A 14,804-nucleotide genomic window follows, 5' to 3' on the forward strand; every position below is an offset into this window, starting at 1 on the left:
GATTGAGGGGCAGCTGGTCCCCAATCAGTAGACAGAGTGGAAGGTGGGACAGCAGCAGCAAGTAGCTATACCCCACCTGCTTCTCACACAGAGCAGTGCTGCCCCAATGCTTTCCCCAAACCTGGCTGCCATCTTTTCCAGCTTCCCACTGCCCTCCCGCTGCCCCCTCCACTCTTTATCTGCTGCTTAGTTGAGCAGCAGGGTGGCGATTTAAAAACTGGAAGGGTTGGGATCCAGGCATGTGGAAGCTTTTCCCAAAATTGCTCCCAAGCTCCCTGGTTTCCCCTTCACCTTGCTGCTCAGCTGGGTGGCAAGGAGCTGGGCTTTGGGGGGCTCTCCTTAGGTAATGGAGCAAAGCCCCTGCCCACCCCTCACATCAGAGTCCCAGCTGTGTGGAGCAGGTGAAAGCTTTGCCATGGGGCCCAATTCACGTGGCTCTCAGTGCCCAAAGCCCAGCCGGGGGAGCAGTGCTGAGCCCCCTGTCTTGCCCCAGAGCTCCAGTCCCCCAGATATGGGAGGATTAGAACAGTCCATGTTTCCCCCTTCCCACAAGACTAAAGTGATCCCAGTCTAGAAGGTGTAAAAGAGCAGTGGAAAGGAGGCGGTTGCAGACTGAAGGCCTGTACTGCTCCCTCTTATAGAATCTTTTCTGAGGATGGAAATGAACTATGGCTAGAAATTAAGGTTTCTACATACCCATAACTACAAGGTCACAGTTGCACCATTTAAAATGAAGGGGTTAAATCTAGCAAGCAGAGACAAACAGGTATTAAAAACAAACCAACCAGAACTAGCATCCTTTTCCCCTGAAAGTTCCAGCAAATGGGTTAATGTTATCCTCATTTTAAAGTTTAATGACAGATATTACAATCATAACCATCTCGTCTGATCTCGTAATAAGCCATTTAATTCAACTTATACATCTTTATAATCAAAGCTATTGAGTTGAACTAAAGCACTGACATCCTCAGAAGACTCAGCTGTTGACTGCCAGAAAACATTTATGATGGGGTACTTGAGCCAAGAATTGATTATGCTCAGATTATAGTAATTATGACCAGATTATCTTGCTTCTCACCAGCCTGGGTAGCCAGCGGCATAATTAGGTCAAAGAAACCAGGACAGCTGCTCTAGGCACCAACTTACTGGGGGGACGGAGAAGTGCAAAAAATGCTACTGCAGCAGTGGCACTGCAAGAACAAGGGGTCACCACTGCCCCTGAGCCCCAAGTGCCTGGCCACATTGCTACACTGCTGTGGATAGCTAGCCTCTTGGGCCTTTGGGCAATCTGACCCTTGGGAAAATCTGGCCAAAAAACTGACCATATAGAAAAAAAAAAACCAAAACAGCAACTGGCAGCACACCAAATAATATCCAGACTATTTTGGTACCACTCCTAGAATGCATCCCCAGTGATTGCTGCTTGTGGGAGGTGCAAGTGCTAGTATAAGCCTGGGTAATTGTGCATTGGGGTGGTGGAAGATTCCCTCCGGAACACCACTGAATTTCTCCCAGAAACTGAATTAGGCTATTCCTTTCAGAAAGACATCCAATCTTGCCTTAAAGACCCCAAGTGATGGTGAATACACACCTCCACTAGCAAGCTGTTCCCATATTCTATTACTTTAGCTGCTAGAAATAGGATGTTATTTCTAAGGCAGATGTGATTTCTAAGGCTGAAAGTGTTTAAACTTTATCTTCCAGCCATTGGATCTTTTAAACCTTTACCAGACTGACAAGCACTTGCATACTACCAAACCTCTGTGTGGAAGTACCTGCACAGTGATCAAAATCTTTTCAGACAACTGACTAGACTGAACTCCTTAAGTCTCCCATTCTAAGGCTTCTTTTCTGAGCAACCAGATCATTTTTGCACCATCCTTTGAGCTCTCTATTAACACATCATTCCTGAAGTGTCGACAATGGCACTGGATGCTGCATTTTGAACAGTCTTGCACCATTGTTAAATGCCACTTGCCTACAATGTTGTACTGAAGTCACAGCAAGGTTATTTGTATATATTGCCATGTAGCTCATTTAGGAGTTAAAAAATTATGTATAGCACCTTATACTTCATGGCAGTAAACCTGTATTGCAATCTACACTAAGACAAGAGATCCATACTTTTTATTCCTTCATATAAAAAGGAAAGGGAAGAGAAACAGGATGAAAACAAATATGCATTCATTTTAGAAGTTAATGCATGCATCTTGGAGGTAGTGTACAATTTAAGCTAATGAGAGTCTTTGCTATTGTCCATCTTAGACAGTCATTGCAACGCTAAAAGTCCACCATGAACTGTATAGGAAAAGGTTCTGATGTTCATGGTACAGAAGAAAACACAGACAATCCTGCATAGATTTTAAAATACTCATCACAGTACTTTCCACAATGAAGTTTTAATTTTAAGATTACCAGCCAGTAGGTCTGCAGAAGCTGAAGAACTAGAAGCAGCCTGGGTTGCAAGTTGGGGTTCAGAAGCACTGCTTCCAAAAGCATCTATGGGTGTCCACAGTGCAGCACAAAAGGCAAAAAGTTGTCAAAAATACATTAATTCTTTTATTTATTCATTATCATGCAAGGAAGAGTAGCGGTATCACAGCAACTTTATTCTTCTAATAAAGGAATGATAGAGACATGAGCAAAAACTGGTGGCATTTGGAAATACCAGTTAGAAGTATAGGAACAGCAGTTTTGATTGCATATAGTCCAGGTGGAGAATGGAAGAGGCAGTGAGCCAAAAAATACTTTAGAAGCCTTGTATTTTTCTTACTGAAAATACTGAGAAACTTGTCAGAATTGCACCATTGGGGCTTACTAGTGTAGTTGATTAAACAGGAAGGCCCAACTGTGCATTACTGTAGGCTGAAAAGTTAAGTGGCAATAATAACTCCAGCTAGAGCTGACAATGCTCCTCAGCAGGCTGTAAAAGCCAGTCCTTTGGGCTGGACTGAAAGAAGTAATTTCTACAATTTAGAAATGCTCCATCATTCATGAAATACAACTCATACAGTATTTATGTAAAGAAATCTTTAAGGTTAATAGCTGGCTATACTTCTCTGAATTTCTATTACTTCAGATATGACTATTAAACTGAATTCAAAAGTCTTTGAAATTTACACACACCTCTAGCTGCTTATCAAAATTAAGCTGCTAAAAGAGAAACAAGTGTGGACAAAGGAGAATGAAGAGAAATATACATGATTACTTTGAATAAAACAAATACTTGATCAGGAAAATAACTCATGCATGGAATACAGAAGACAGAATTACAAATACAATGAAGAGGGATGGCAGAGAGCATCAAACATTACAATTTATTTGTATTTTAGTATATATTGATTAGATACTAAACAAACACAATCACAGTAGCTCATGAGGAGTTGCAGCTTGGACAGAGGAAATTACAACTACTGGCAAGAAATAAATTGAAATGAAGTAATTTAACTTTGCAAGTAGTAAGGAAAAAAGAATACCCACCACCAAATAGGTCAATCACACCTGAAGAATCCACCTTTGCTGGACATGTAGTGGGTAGAGGAGATGCTGCTGCAAATGTATCCACTAAGTAAGCAGTAAGCATGACAAGAGTGTTTAGTATCAGTGAGGCAGCATACTTATTTGGAAAGCCACAGACTTTACTAGTTAGTATCATAGGACTTGTACACTACTTTAGGTGTCAGAATACGATATTGCCAAAGGAAAGTGGGGTTTTTTTGTTGTGTGGGTTTTTTGTTTTGTTTTTTTTTTTTTACAAAACCATAAGAATACCAGAGCATATTAGAAGCAAGGATTTTTGGTGATAGCTTTTATTGCACCAACTGTATAGTTGGGAGAGATGTTAGATTGGCTTTAGGGCACAAAGTGCCCTTCCTCAGGTGTGAAAAGTAAACAGACACAGCTTGTACTAAGTAACAGAACAATTGCTTGCCTACTCAATAAGCACAAGATAAAATTGCTCTCCCCCAGTCTCCTGCCCCCTCCAAAAAGTCCATACCTCTGGTATATTTCCTGGACCATCATGATTACCATAACACTTAAACCTTATCAAAGCATAGTGCATTATGCCAGCCTATCAACATAGGAAAATAAGCTTCCCTGTGCTCACTCTGAAATAAGTAAAGCTAGGCATGTCACTTTTACTGGCTTGACTTTTCTAGGGCAGTTAAAATGAAAGTTGACACTAGATAAACTGAACTCCCTTGTGTGAGGGGCAGACATTCAAAAAGCCTGAGCCTGAATTGATTCAATCTTTGCAGATTAGTCTAACCTGGCTAGGCTGTACTGGTTTGTAACCATAAAGACATTCCCTCTGGACAGAAGAAATGACAGCACATGTCTACAGTGGCTCAGGCTAGAAGGTGGGGGTCTCTAGAACAGCCTTCCCTTCCTTTCCACAGTGCTTAGCTGAGGGAGTGTGTGGCCAGGCCCCAGCACATCACTCTGATTAGGGAGGGGTTCTCCCCCTCCTGAGTTGATAACAGAGTGTTTATCACCCCTATTTATCAGCCAATTAAGAAAACAACAGCCTCTCTTTACTTCAAGCTCTTCTTAAATAGTGTTTCCAAGGAAGGAACACAAGGATATTACCGGCTACCTGTTGATTAGCTCCAGAAAGCCCTAAGCTAACATAGTCCTGTCTGCCTTTGTCCCGTTTCCCACAGCACAGCTGTAGTCAGCATGTGGTATGCTAGCTAACGCCGAGAGGTGTCTGTGTAAGGCAAAGGGGAGCAGGGATCCCTGCTTGAGCATGGAGTGAGGGGGAGCCAGAGGAAACCAAGCAGAGCCTGCTGTACGTGCAGCCTCTACAGGAGCTGAAGCCAGAGAGCAGAAAGGAGGGGCCAGCCCAGCTCTCTGGAGCACAGCACTCTGTCCAGCCCAGGGAACATGTCAGGAATCTGGGGGACTCTGATTTAACTTAAACCAGGAAGGGGTCTGGGACAGACATTGCAGAAACTTGTTTGACCCAAGTCAGTTATGTCTGCTACTACATTCAACCAGATTTCTCTCAAACCAGTTTAAAACTGATTTGTATGCACTGAACTTCTGTTCTGTTACAGGTTTAAACCAGTTTGTGTGTAATATCTGTCCCTAGAGTTAATGAGATTTTGAACTACAGTGCATTTTTAGGATGAAATCCACAACTTAGTATCTGAAAAAGAGCTCTGATTATTAGAGACTTGAAAAACTTGAAAGGGGATCCTTCAGCTAGGTCTACCTTTATTTTTAGGAAATGTGTTGGGGAAAAAGAACTATGGGGAACACAAGGTCCATAGCATGTCTTGTGAAACAAGCACTCACCAGATAAGAGATCAGCAGTAAGAGAACTCTCAGGCACAGGAGAAGTTCCATGTGGTGGAGATGAAAAAGCATCTTCCAGAGAAGTAAAAAGAAAGAAAAAACAAAAAACAGTTGAGGTAAGTACAGTGTTTAACTCAAAGTCAGCTTACACTGTAAAAAAAGAGAGTATCAAATGAGTAAGGTAATAAAGGAAAGGATCTTTTAATCTTTACCTGTACCAAACAGGTCTATGCTAGGAGTAGCATCTGGTTTAGGTGGTGCAGGAACATCAGGAACAGACTCAAATAAATCTAAGACCAAGAATATACATGTCTTTAACTCATTTTGGAAGACAGTACTGAAAGCAGTAACTTCTCGGTTTTGCACATCAGCAAGTTTGGAAGTGTATGAAGAGAGGTTCTTCACCATGTAGAGAACCTTCTAACATACAGTATGCATGCAAAATGGACTGCATATTTGACAAACCAAATATAAAGCCACCAGAATCAAAGAGTTAAAAACAATTTACCACCAAAGATATCTAGAGCAGGAGGAGCAGAAGTGGTGGCAGATGTGGTAGTGGTAGTGGCAGTGGCAGTGGCAGTAGCAGTGGCAGTGGCAGTAGCAGTAGTAGCAGCAGCAGCTGGAGAAGGAGTAGTTGCAGGAGCTGGAGTGGCTGCACTAGTTGTAGGGGTAACTACAGGAACACTGGTCTCTGTTGGCTTCATAGCAAAGAGGTCCAGCTCAGGAGCAGCCTCTGCACTACCTTCAGATGGGGCAAAAGGGTCTTGTAAAAGGAAAGTGGAAGATATATATATATATAGGATCAGTAAGTAAGGAAGTTGGAGATAAAATAGTTATGGGTAATATACACACATTAAGTACACACTAAATAGCTAGTTTTCTGTTATGTCTATCCTATTTACCTGAATAGGTTCCACTTTTGTTTTTAAACAAACAAATGGCAGAAAGCATGGGGACTTGAAAAGCAAAGCTTTCTGGAAGCTTGGCTTGGCAAGACCTAAATGCAACAGATGAAAGAATGGGCGGGGGGTCGTCATCTTAAGAAACATAGAAGAAGTGCATTTAACATGTTAACAGAACATTAGTTTGCTACTATTTACATTCTGCAAACATGGTTAAAATAATTGACCATGGGGGTTGGACTTGATGATCTGTTCCTGTCCCTTCTGATCCTAGAAACTATGAACTAATTCAGTAATATTACTGAATAAATACACTGGGACTTGGAAAGAAACAATGTGCAGTTTTGAGAAGCATTCTGTTTAAGTGCTTTGTTTTGATCAATAATAGCAATTACTGTGTACCGAGAAGAAAGTGATCAAACATTTTAGAAGAGGGGGGGAAAAGAAAGAAAGAAAACTGAAACACACTGCCATGTAGTTTAATGCTACAACACAAGAACAAGACACTATCTAATGACATCAAACCCACCATTTCCTGAACATGCATCAAGAGCTGCTGCTACAGGGGTTGGGGTAGCTGGTGCTGCTGCCCCCTCAGGTGCTGCAGGGGCTTCACCAGGAGAAGCTGCAAAGGCATCTTGAATGCAGTTTTTAAAAACAGAAATTAAAAAGGATAAAGAGAGAAGAAAATATAGTAAAAGAACCAAGTTAAATTGCATAGGTAGAGTCCCTTATACAACATGAATTTATTTTACTTCTGCAAGACAAGTCGCATGCTAGGAATACTCTTTTGCCAAACCCACTCAATACACTTTTGGTGGAATTACAGTTTAGTACTTAGGTTTTGTAGGTATGAGGTATAAAAGGTAAACTTGATTCTTATTGTATAAGGGTTCTGAGCAGCATGTTCATGTAACATCAGAAATTAATGAATGTAAAAGTATTGCAGTAAACAAATGAAATAGAAAACTTTCATGTTCAGTCAAATACAAAATCTGAATAAACTACTCCTCTAACCTGGTACTATCATTTTTCAAAGTAGCGAGAAGCTAAAAGCCAAAATGAAGACTGAAAATACTGATGTAAACATCACCATTAGATAGACTGGAATTTCTGTACTCCCCTCCCCTAAATCCTGACTTCATTTGAGGAACTGATATCATTAATAAAAACAACAACAACAACAACAACAACAACAACATGAAAACTGAGACTTCCTTTAATTCATATGCTTTCTGAAGTTTAAAAGGTTTCCAATTCCTGGAATAGGTGGCTTTACAGCAATTTAAAGAGTCATGTAACATTAACTACTGGTAGAAATTTTTATATCAATTATATCACACACACACACTGCAAAATGTGTGTGCGTGTGTACATGCATATTTATATATAAAACATACATGCACACATGTACACTGCAAAAATACATACATGCGAGTGAGTGAGAGAGAGAGATAACTGATATGATATATATGGGAGCTTCAAATTTCAAACATTCCTGAGACTCCCTGTTGGAAAATGTTCCTTTGCACTTTTCTATAATCATCCCTTCTCTATATTGCAGCTCAGTGGTCCAAGTTAGGACTATTAAATAGAAACATAAAAAGGGAGCTTCAAGTTTTTTTGTGATATATACCAATAATTTGAGAGAGAAAAAATGTTGGTAGATATTAATAGGTCTGGAGGACTTGCAAGAGGATTCACTACAATATGAGCATTTTTACACATGCAAGTGCTGCAGCACTGGGCACTGAGAAAATGACAGCAGAGCACTTTTGAACTAACACACATAAAAGATACTTTAGTTCAAAAGCGCACAACCACCATTTTCTGCATGCTGACGTGCATTTAACCACTTATAAAACTGCACGCAACACAGTGCAGTGCATGTTAGCACTCGATTAATCTAGCCTGCTCTGAAGCGGCAGATCAGACCAAAAAAAGTTGTGGGACCAAAAAGTATGTGTATAAATGCCCTGAGATTCTGCAGACTGGTTAAACAAGCAAGTCATTATTCTAAAGAAGAAATGCTCTGTTATATATACTCATCTTGCTTTGGACAGAGCAAGAAAAGTTCATCTCAATTTAGTGTAGGAAATTCTAAGTTGATGACAGTATTGCTCTGAAACCAAGTGTTAAAAAAAATTTAAAAAAGGGTCTACACAAAGGGAATACTAGATTTTGCATTTTTGAAGTGCTGATATTTTAAAATAGTTTCAGTCTTTGAAACCATTAAAGTAAAACTTCACAAAAATGATAAAACTGGTATATAAAAAGTTACCTCCGAATATCTTTTTTCTAAATGCCTGATCCAGTTGACTCTTACATTCACGTGTAGTGTTAAATCAATCAGGAACTACTCCTAACAAAAGTTCATTTGGACTACTATATAAGCAAGTTCTACCGGCAATACCTGTGTACCAAAGTCCCACATAAAAGATGACATGGCACACAACATGCTCAGAGATTAAGACATTTCTAAAGAGCCTAAACATATTGCAAGCTAGCTATTAAAAAATGGCATACTGCAATCACATTGTTACGTTAGCATGGGAAAGCTTTACATGCTGTTGCAAGTCTAGATTTTAAAATGAAGATGCCCATTTTAAATACAAATTTATGCCAACTACTCTAAAAAGCTCGACATGCATTTGAATTTCAGCAAAAACAGAAAGCTGATTAATTCTCAGACTGAGTATATCATGAAAGCTAAGAGCAAAAGGAAAAAAAGATCTGCCAATAAGCAGTTTCTCAAACACTTAAATTTTCTAATTTAAAAACGAAGACAATTTACAATGGCAAAACTGAATGGCAGTTGTACAAATGGTAAGAGGTGTAAATCAGTCAAAATCTCTGCATTAACACAGGCATAACAGACACTAGTACATCAATTGGAATATAAATACAAAATGGGAAAATGTGAAAATTGGACTGAGAAAAACTCTTTGAATTTGAATATGGGTATTCCCAAATAAAATTGCATTTTTATGAAAAACTTTTATAGACCAAATGGTGAGTAACAAACAGTGGAAAATTCCACTTTGGAATACAGTCATTTGTATTAATGTTCCTGAACTTACTTTCAATAAAGAGGGTCTCAGTGGAATTGACAGTGTGAAGATGTTTTAAAATACACAGCAATTTTAGATGCATTTATTCCAGGAATAAGGGAGTTATGCAACAGGCACCGAAAGATTTCTGGAAAGTACGTCAGGATGGCCAGCATGTCTATGTTGAGATTGCTGGAGCATAGGCATAAAGGGAACTTACACACATGCAGGGAGGCTGCTCCAATGCACTGTAATTCCAGCGCATTGGAGCAGACTTGATTAAATCGAGTCTGCCAGAGCGTGGAAATTACCGTGCTCCAACAGACTCCAGTGTCATGTGCATCAGCGTCCCTGTGCTGAAAAATGGTGGTGGGGTGCTTTAAAACTAAAGCTCGATCTGTAAATGCCCAGAAAGATTAATCCTGTTTAGAAGTAAATACAAATACCCGTTGTTCCAAAACAGCAGCTACAGAATTTCCACACATATGAAGACCTCTATCTAAATATGCAGAAATGGGTAGCTTTGTATGACAACATATAAAAGAAGTACTGGAAGATGCAGGCTATACGATTTTTCAATTTGTGAATAGGGCTCTAGACAAATACCACAGTTTTCATAACTTCAAGTATAATACTTCAGACCAACCTTGTACAAAGCTATATAACAGTAAACATTAATGAGAGAGTTAAAAATTAATTTTTTTAGTTCAGAACAATCAATCTTATGAGAATTTGTTTTAGGAATTTATTAGAACTTCCTCAAAAGAGCTATTCTAAAATAGACTTACCTTATTAGGAACTGCAACACAGTATGATTTACCTTAAGGACTTCGGCAAATATTTAGAATTTAGGAGTTAATTTTGTATTTAAAAAGTGTAGCAAAACTTGAAGGATACAGGGAAAAAAAAGATACAAAACTAAAAAGACTGTATAGCAAAGCATTTAAATTATAGTTGGAATGTTTAAGTCATGCTTATTTTGCTCAGTACACTGAAAATGGGAAATGCTTTTCTAATTTTATCCTGAGCCCAAATTTAAAGCAGCTTATATTTTTCTAGTTCCAGAGAACTGGTATAAAACTAGTATATTTTCTTTTTTTAACATTGCCTAAAGGTTCAGTTACAGTTATTTCCTGTACTTAAAATCTGGTTTCTACTAAATTATGTCCTGGACTTTAATCATCATAAACTGTTTGGTTTTAGAGACATCTGTAAAATGGTGCATAAAGCTCCTCACAGGGTTGCCACAGCAGTGACTACATCTGTGCAAAATAGTTTAATGTTGCATAATGGGACCACTGTCAAGGTCTTCAACATCTGCAACCAGGTCTTCAAACAGGATTGAGGTAATAGTAGTAGCAGTTTGCGTTTTTCAATATTATATCTTACCTCATTTAATTCTGACAGCTATAGTTTCTTACCTTAAAACTGAGTGTGGTTTCTAGTTTTATCTACAGATTCATAAATCCAGATTGTGAATGTCACAGTATGAGGCCCAGACATAAATCATAACATTTCACATGTGCATCATGGAAGCACAGTTGATTGTTATGTATTATGCGCTGGTGTGAAAAAACTATGCTCTTAAGAGGTGGGCAGGTGGAGGGAAATAGCTGAATATGGTGAGTGAAAAGGTGAATCTGCAAGTTACAACATTTTAAACTCCGAAAGCACCATTTTCTTTATTTAACCTCTCAAAAGACTTCATTAAAAAGGACAATTCATCAAAAAACAGTATGCCAACAAATATTTACAGTAAGCAATTCCAAAAATAGTCCATCATCAAAACTCCAGATAGGAGTGAGTTTTTGAATATCATTACTTTAACTGTTCAGAGTAAGAACAAATGCTTACAATTAGATATTTTGCAAGAAAAGTTTGATCAAGGTTAACTTGGTGACCAAATTATTCATGATCTGTTAGTTTATTAGAGGAAGAATCTTTTCTCCTACCCCCAGTAAAGCCTGTTTGTTGTATACCTAGGCTGGACTCCTCCAGCCAGTTACTTTTTTTCTTTTTTTTTTTTTGGCAGGGTGGGAGGGAGCAGTAAGGAAGAATAGAATATTGGGTAAATTACTGGGTGAAAAAATAGCTTAAGCTACTTTATTTCACATGAACAAAAGATTTCAATCCAGTACTACAATGTAAATTTATTCCAAGGACTTATGTTTACCATACACAGCTTCCCAATTTTAAATTGAATTGGAAGTACTCAGCTATTACTGAAAATAATAGAACCTTGGGTATTTACCATATTTATTCAATTCCAAGAAGAGGGTTTTTTCCTCATTCAAGTGGAAAACAAAGGCTCATCTTAGAAGAATGGAATATTACAGCTGGGAGAACGAGCTGTGCAGGAAGCCCAGCTGGGGCTGGGACAGCATCAGCAGCATGAAGCAGCAGCTCTGCTCCCTTGCCCAGCTCCCTTTTCTTGTTAGCAGAGAGCCATGCAGTGAGTCTGCAGACTGCTAGTGCAGTCTCCAAGCAGCTGGGCTTCCCTGTACAGAGGCTCCCTGCAGCACCCAGCTGAAGTGGTGGACTCTCAGTTGTGGCAGGCAGACGGGAACCTGTGCAGATTTCTCCTTCCCTGCCCTGCTCCTCTCCTGCTCTCTCCCTGTTCCTAGCTAGCTGGAGAGACAGGGCAGGGAAAAAGACATCTGGGTAGTGCAGAGATGGGTTCCCAGCACAATTTCTTTTTGCAATGAATGGCTCTGGGGCTCTACCTGTGCCTAGATCACTGTGTAAAGCAAGCAGAAGGAGAAGGCAAGTGATGGAAGTTAGTGACGGGGGGGGGGGGGGGGCCAAGAGACTGGGGACAAGATATATGATCACTCACCCCTGCCTTCTGTCCCTTGCCCCCACATTCCACACCACTTACACCCACCTCTGCTTTCTCCACTGCCTGTTCCCCTGCTGGTTTCTTGCTGCAGAGGTTGGGTGGAGGAATGGATGATATATTTAAGACAACCACCCAATAATTAGATTCTAGACATGATAAATTATGAAGTCTAATTACTGGGGGGGGGGGTTGCCTTAAATACAGTCATCTTGGATTTGGATAAGAACAGTACTAGGAGGAACAGTATTAGTTCTCTCTCTACCAAGCAAGCAGATTCACAAGTAGTAATCAGTACTTTAAACTACAATCTAAGGGAAAAGATCTTTAATTGGGTTACTAACATAAGCCCATTCTCTTCGAGTGCAGATATTACTGCATCAGTAGAAGACTTCTAAACATGCTCGAGGAAAATAATAGGTGTTTGGATGCTTTAACATTATAAAACAAGTGTTCTAGATTAAGTTATTGAACATTCAGTTTCAATCACTATTCAGTATACACAGCAGTCACTTACTTCCAGTGTTACTAAATATATACATATTACAAAATAATTTGAAATTTATCTTTTAAAATTTGTTGTAGAGGGGCTTGCGTAAATGTATACATCTATGCTATATACGTTTGTATACATATATGTACATCTACATGCTTATGTGGTTTTTTTCCATTTGATTACCTTCCATCTATCAAATTCACTTGATGGTACAATGAAATATTCTCTTATATTTGCTACATCTGGGAGAGTCCCCTACATCATAGTTTCTCAACCTGTGGTACGGGAGTACCCCTGGGGGTACGTGAGATAGGTAGGGGGTATGCAGGTATCCTAACACTCTCTCTCTCCCCTCTTTTCCTCCTCTTAAAACTATGGCAAAAAAAATTGATGCAATTAAAAAAAATTAAATTCCCCAGTAATAACTTGCTGCGCCACGCTTCGCATGGCACTGGGTTCAGCCCTCCTAGCTTGGCCAACATCACTTGTTGGAACTGGTGCTGGCCACAAGTGATGACCTGGTGAGGGGGCCATGGGTGCTCGGCCACCTGGGCGACAGCAATCATCGCCTGCTGGAATTCACCCCAGCACAAGGTGGCAAAGGCCTGCAGCAAGGCAGCAGCCCTGGGCTTCAGGAGGATGGACTTCAATGAGGTAAGGAGAATAGTCAGGGAGGCCCTGAGGTCCCGGAGAGGAGGGGGAGTGGGGTGTCCAAGAAGAGTGGTTGTTCCTTAAGGAGACAATCCTCCAAGCCCAAAGGGGGCAAGAGGGCACAAAAGCCCCCATGGCTCACCAAAAGCATCCAGGAATGTCTCCTAGCTAAAAGGGAGGCGCACACCCAATGGAAGGGAGGAACCATCACCAGGGAGGACTATACCTCAGTTGCTCAGGGCTGTAGGGGGGGCGGTCAGGAAGGCCAAGGCAGAGATGGAACTGGGACTAGCTTCCCGGCTCAAGGACAAGGGAGAGGCATGGCCAGGCCCCACCAGCCTGAGTATGACTGGGAAGGGGTTTAAACACCTACCCTGGCCTGCAAGTACTCCAGCCAGGGTGTGCCTGAAAGGGAAGGGGGGAAAACAGCCCTTGCCAGGCTTTTGGAGGGGTTGGGGGGCAGGGCAAGGAGTGTGGCTAGACTCTGGCCAGACGCTGGCCTGGGAAGGCTCCCTAAATGTGAAGGGGGTAGGGAGGTGGTTTATTCCCTGATCCCCCCCCTCCCCCGTAACCCCAGCCAGGGTCTGCCTGGCCAGGGCACACCAGCCCCCGTCAAGGTCCTTTCCTCCCCCCCACCACTCCAGGCTTATTTCCTCTCCCACCCAGGGACCACAGCTGGGGTCTGTCAGTTCTGGTTGCTGCCTCTGCCACTTGCCCCTGGCCAGGCAGACCCTGCCTGGGATCTCTCAGGGGGACAGGGGATGGAAGAGGGGAAAATAAATTCCCTCCCTGCCCCTTCACTTCAGGGGGCCATGCCATGCCAGGCCAGGCCAGACCCCCACCCCTGCTCTGGCTAGACAGCAGAGGGGCAGGGGCAGTCCTGTTCTCTGAAGCAGAGAGTACAGCCCAGACTAAACTAGGGCTAAAAAGCATGCTGGGGGACTCATGATTCACTGAAACCAGGAAGGGATCTGGGGCCAAAGTTCCATAAACTGGTTTGACCTCAGTCAGTTAAGTCTGATACTACGTTCAACCAGGTTTATCTTAAACCAGTTGCAGCCATTTTGAAACTGGTTGATGCGCACTGAACTTTTGTTCCATTACATGTTTAAATCAGTTTCTGATCACTTAAATCAGTTTATGTGCAACTTCTGTTCCTAGCCAATGGGTCCAGGTTGGGGGGGGAGGGGGGAGGCAGGTAGAGAGAAAAAAAGAGGAGAAGAAAGAAAAGAAAAGGAGGTCACACTTTGCATCACTCCCTTCAGTTTTATAGGACCCTTAAAATGGAAAGAGTTATTAGCTTTCTTTGTACTTTGCAAGTAAGGCTCCCCACCACAGATCTAGTTATTTGATATGCCACCTCACCTTCTGCAATAGACTGTAAGGGGGTCATTCACTTCACACAGCTTTCTTCTCCCAGCCAATCCCCTGTGTGACACAGACCTTCTCAAGGCCAGTCAGCTGCATGTTTTTGGTTTCTAACCAGTTTATTTTTTCCATGAAGCAAACTTGTCTCCATAGAAACACCACAAATAATAAATCAAAAAGAGATAGCAAAACAGACA

At 41.1% G+C, this 14,804-nt stretch overlaps 1 protein-coding gene across 6 annotated transcripts in view; it reads right to left on the reverse strand.

The window, feature by feature from the left end:
• The window catches only part of SNAP91 (synaptosome associated protein 91), a 140,929-nt gene that overhangs the window by 45,505 nt on the left and 80,620 nt on the right, over positions 1–14,804 (reverse strand). For 4 of the 6 annotated variants that reach the window (XM_090035850.1, XM_090035840.1, XM_090035829.1 and 1 more), the window contains 6 exons: positions 6,736–6,843; positions 5,810–6,067; positions 5,514–5,591; positions 5,302–5,373; positions 3,481–3,564; positions 2,416–2,499 (listed from right to left, as the gene is read on the reverse strand). In XM_090035850.1, the coding sequence (XP_089891976.1) occupies positions 2,416–2,499; positions 3,481–3,564; positions 5,302–5,373; positions 5,514–5,591; positions 5,810–6,067; positions 6,736–6,843 (684 nt within the window). The remainder of the gene's footprint in view (positions 1–2,415; positions 2,500–3,480; positions 3,565–5,301; positions 5,374–5,513; positions 5,592–5,809; positions 6,068–6,735; positions 6,844–14,804) is intronic. The other 2 variants (XM_090035808.1, XM_090035859.1) reach the window with 1 other exon arrangement.

The sequence above is a fragment of the Crocodylus siamensis genome, chromosome 1, assembly GCF_052110815.1.
Source record: "Crocodylus siamensis isolate JL-2025a chromosome 1, ASM5211081v1, whole genome shotgun sequence".
NCBI lineage: Eukaryota > Metazoa > Chordata > Crocodylia > Crocodylidae > Crocodylus > Crocodylus siamensis.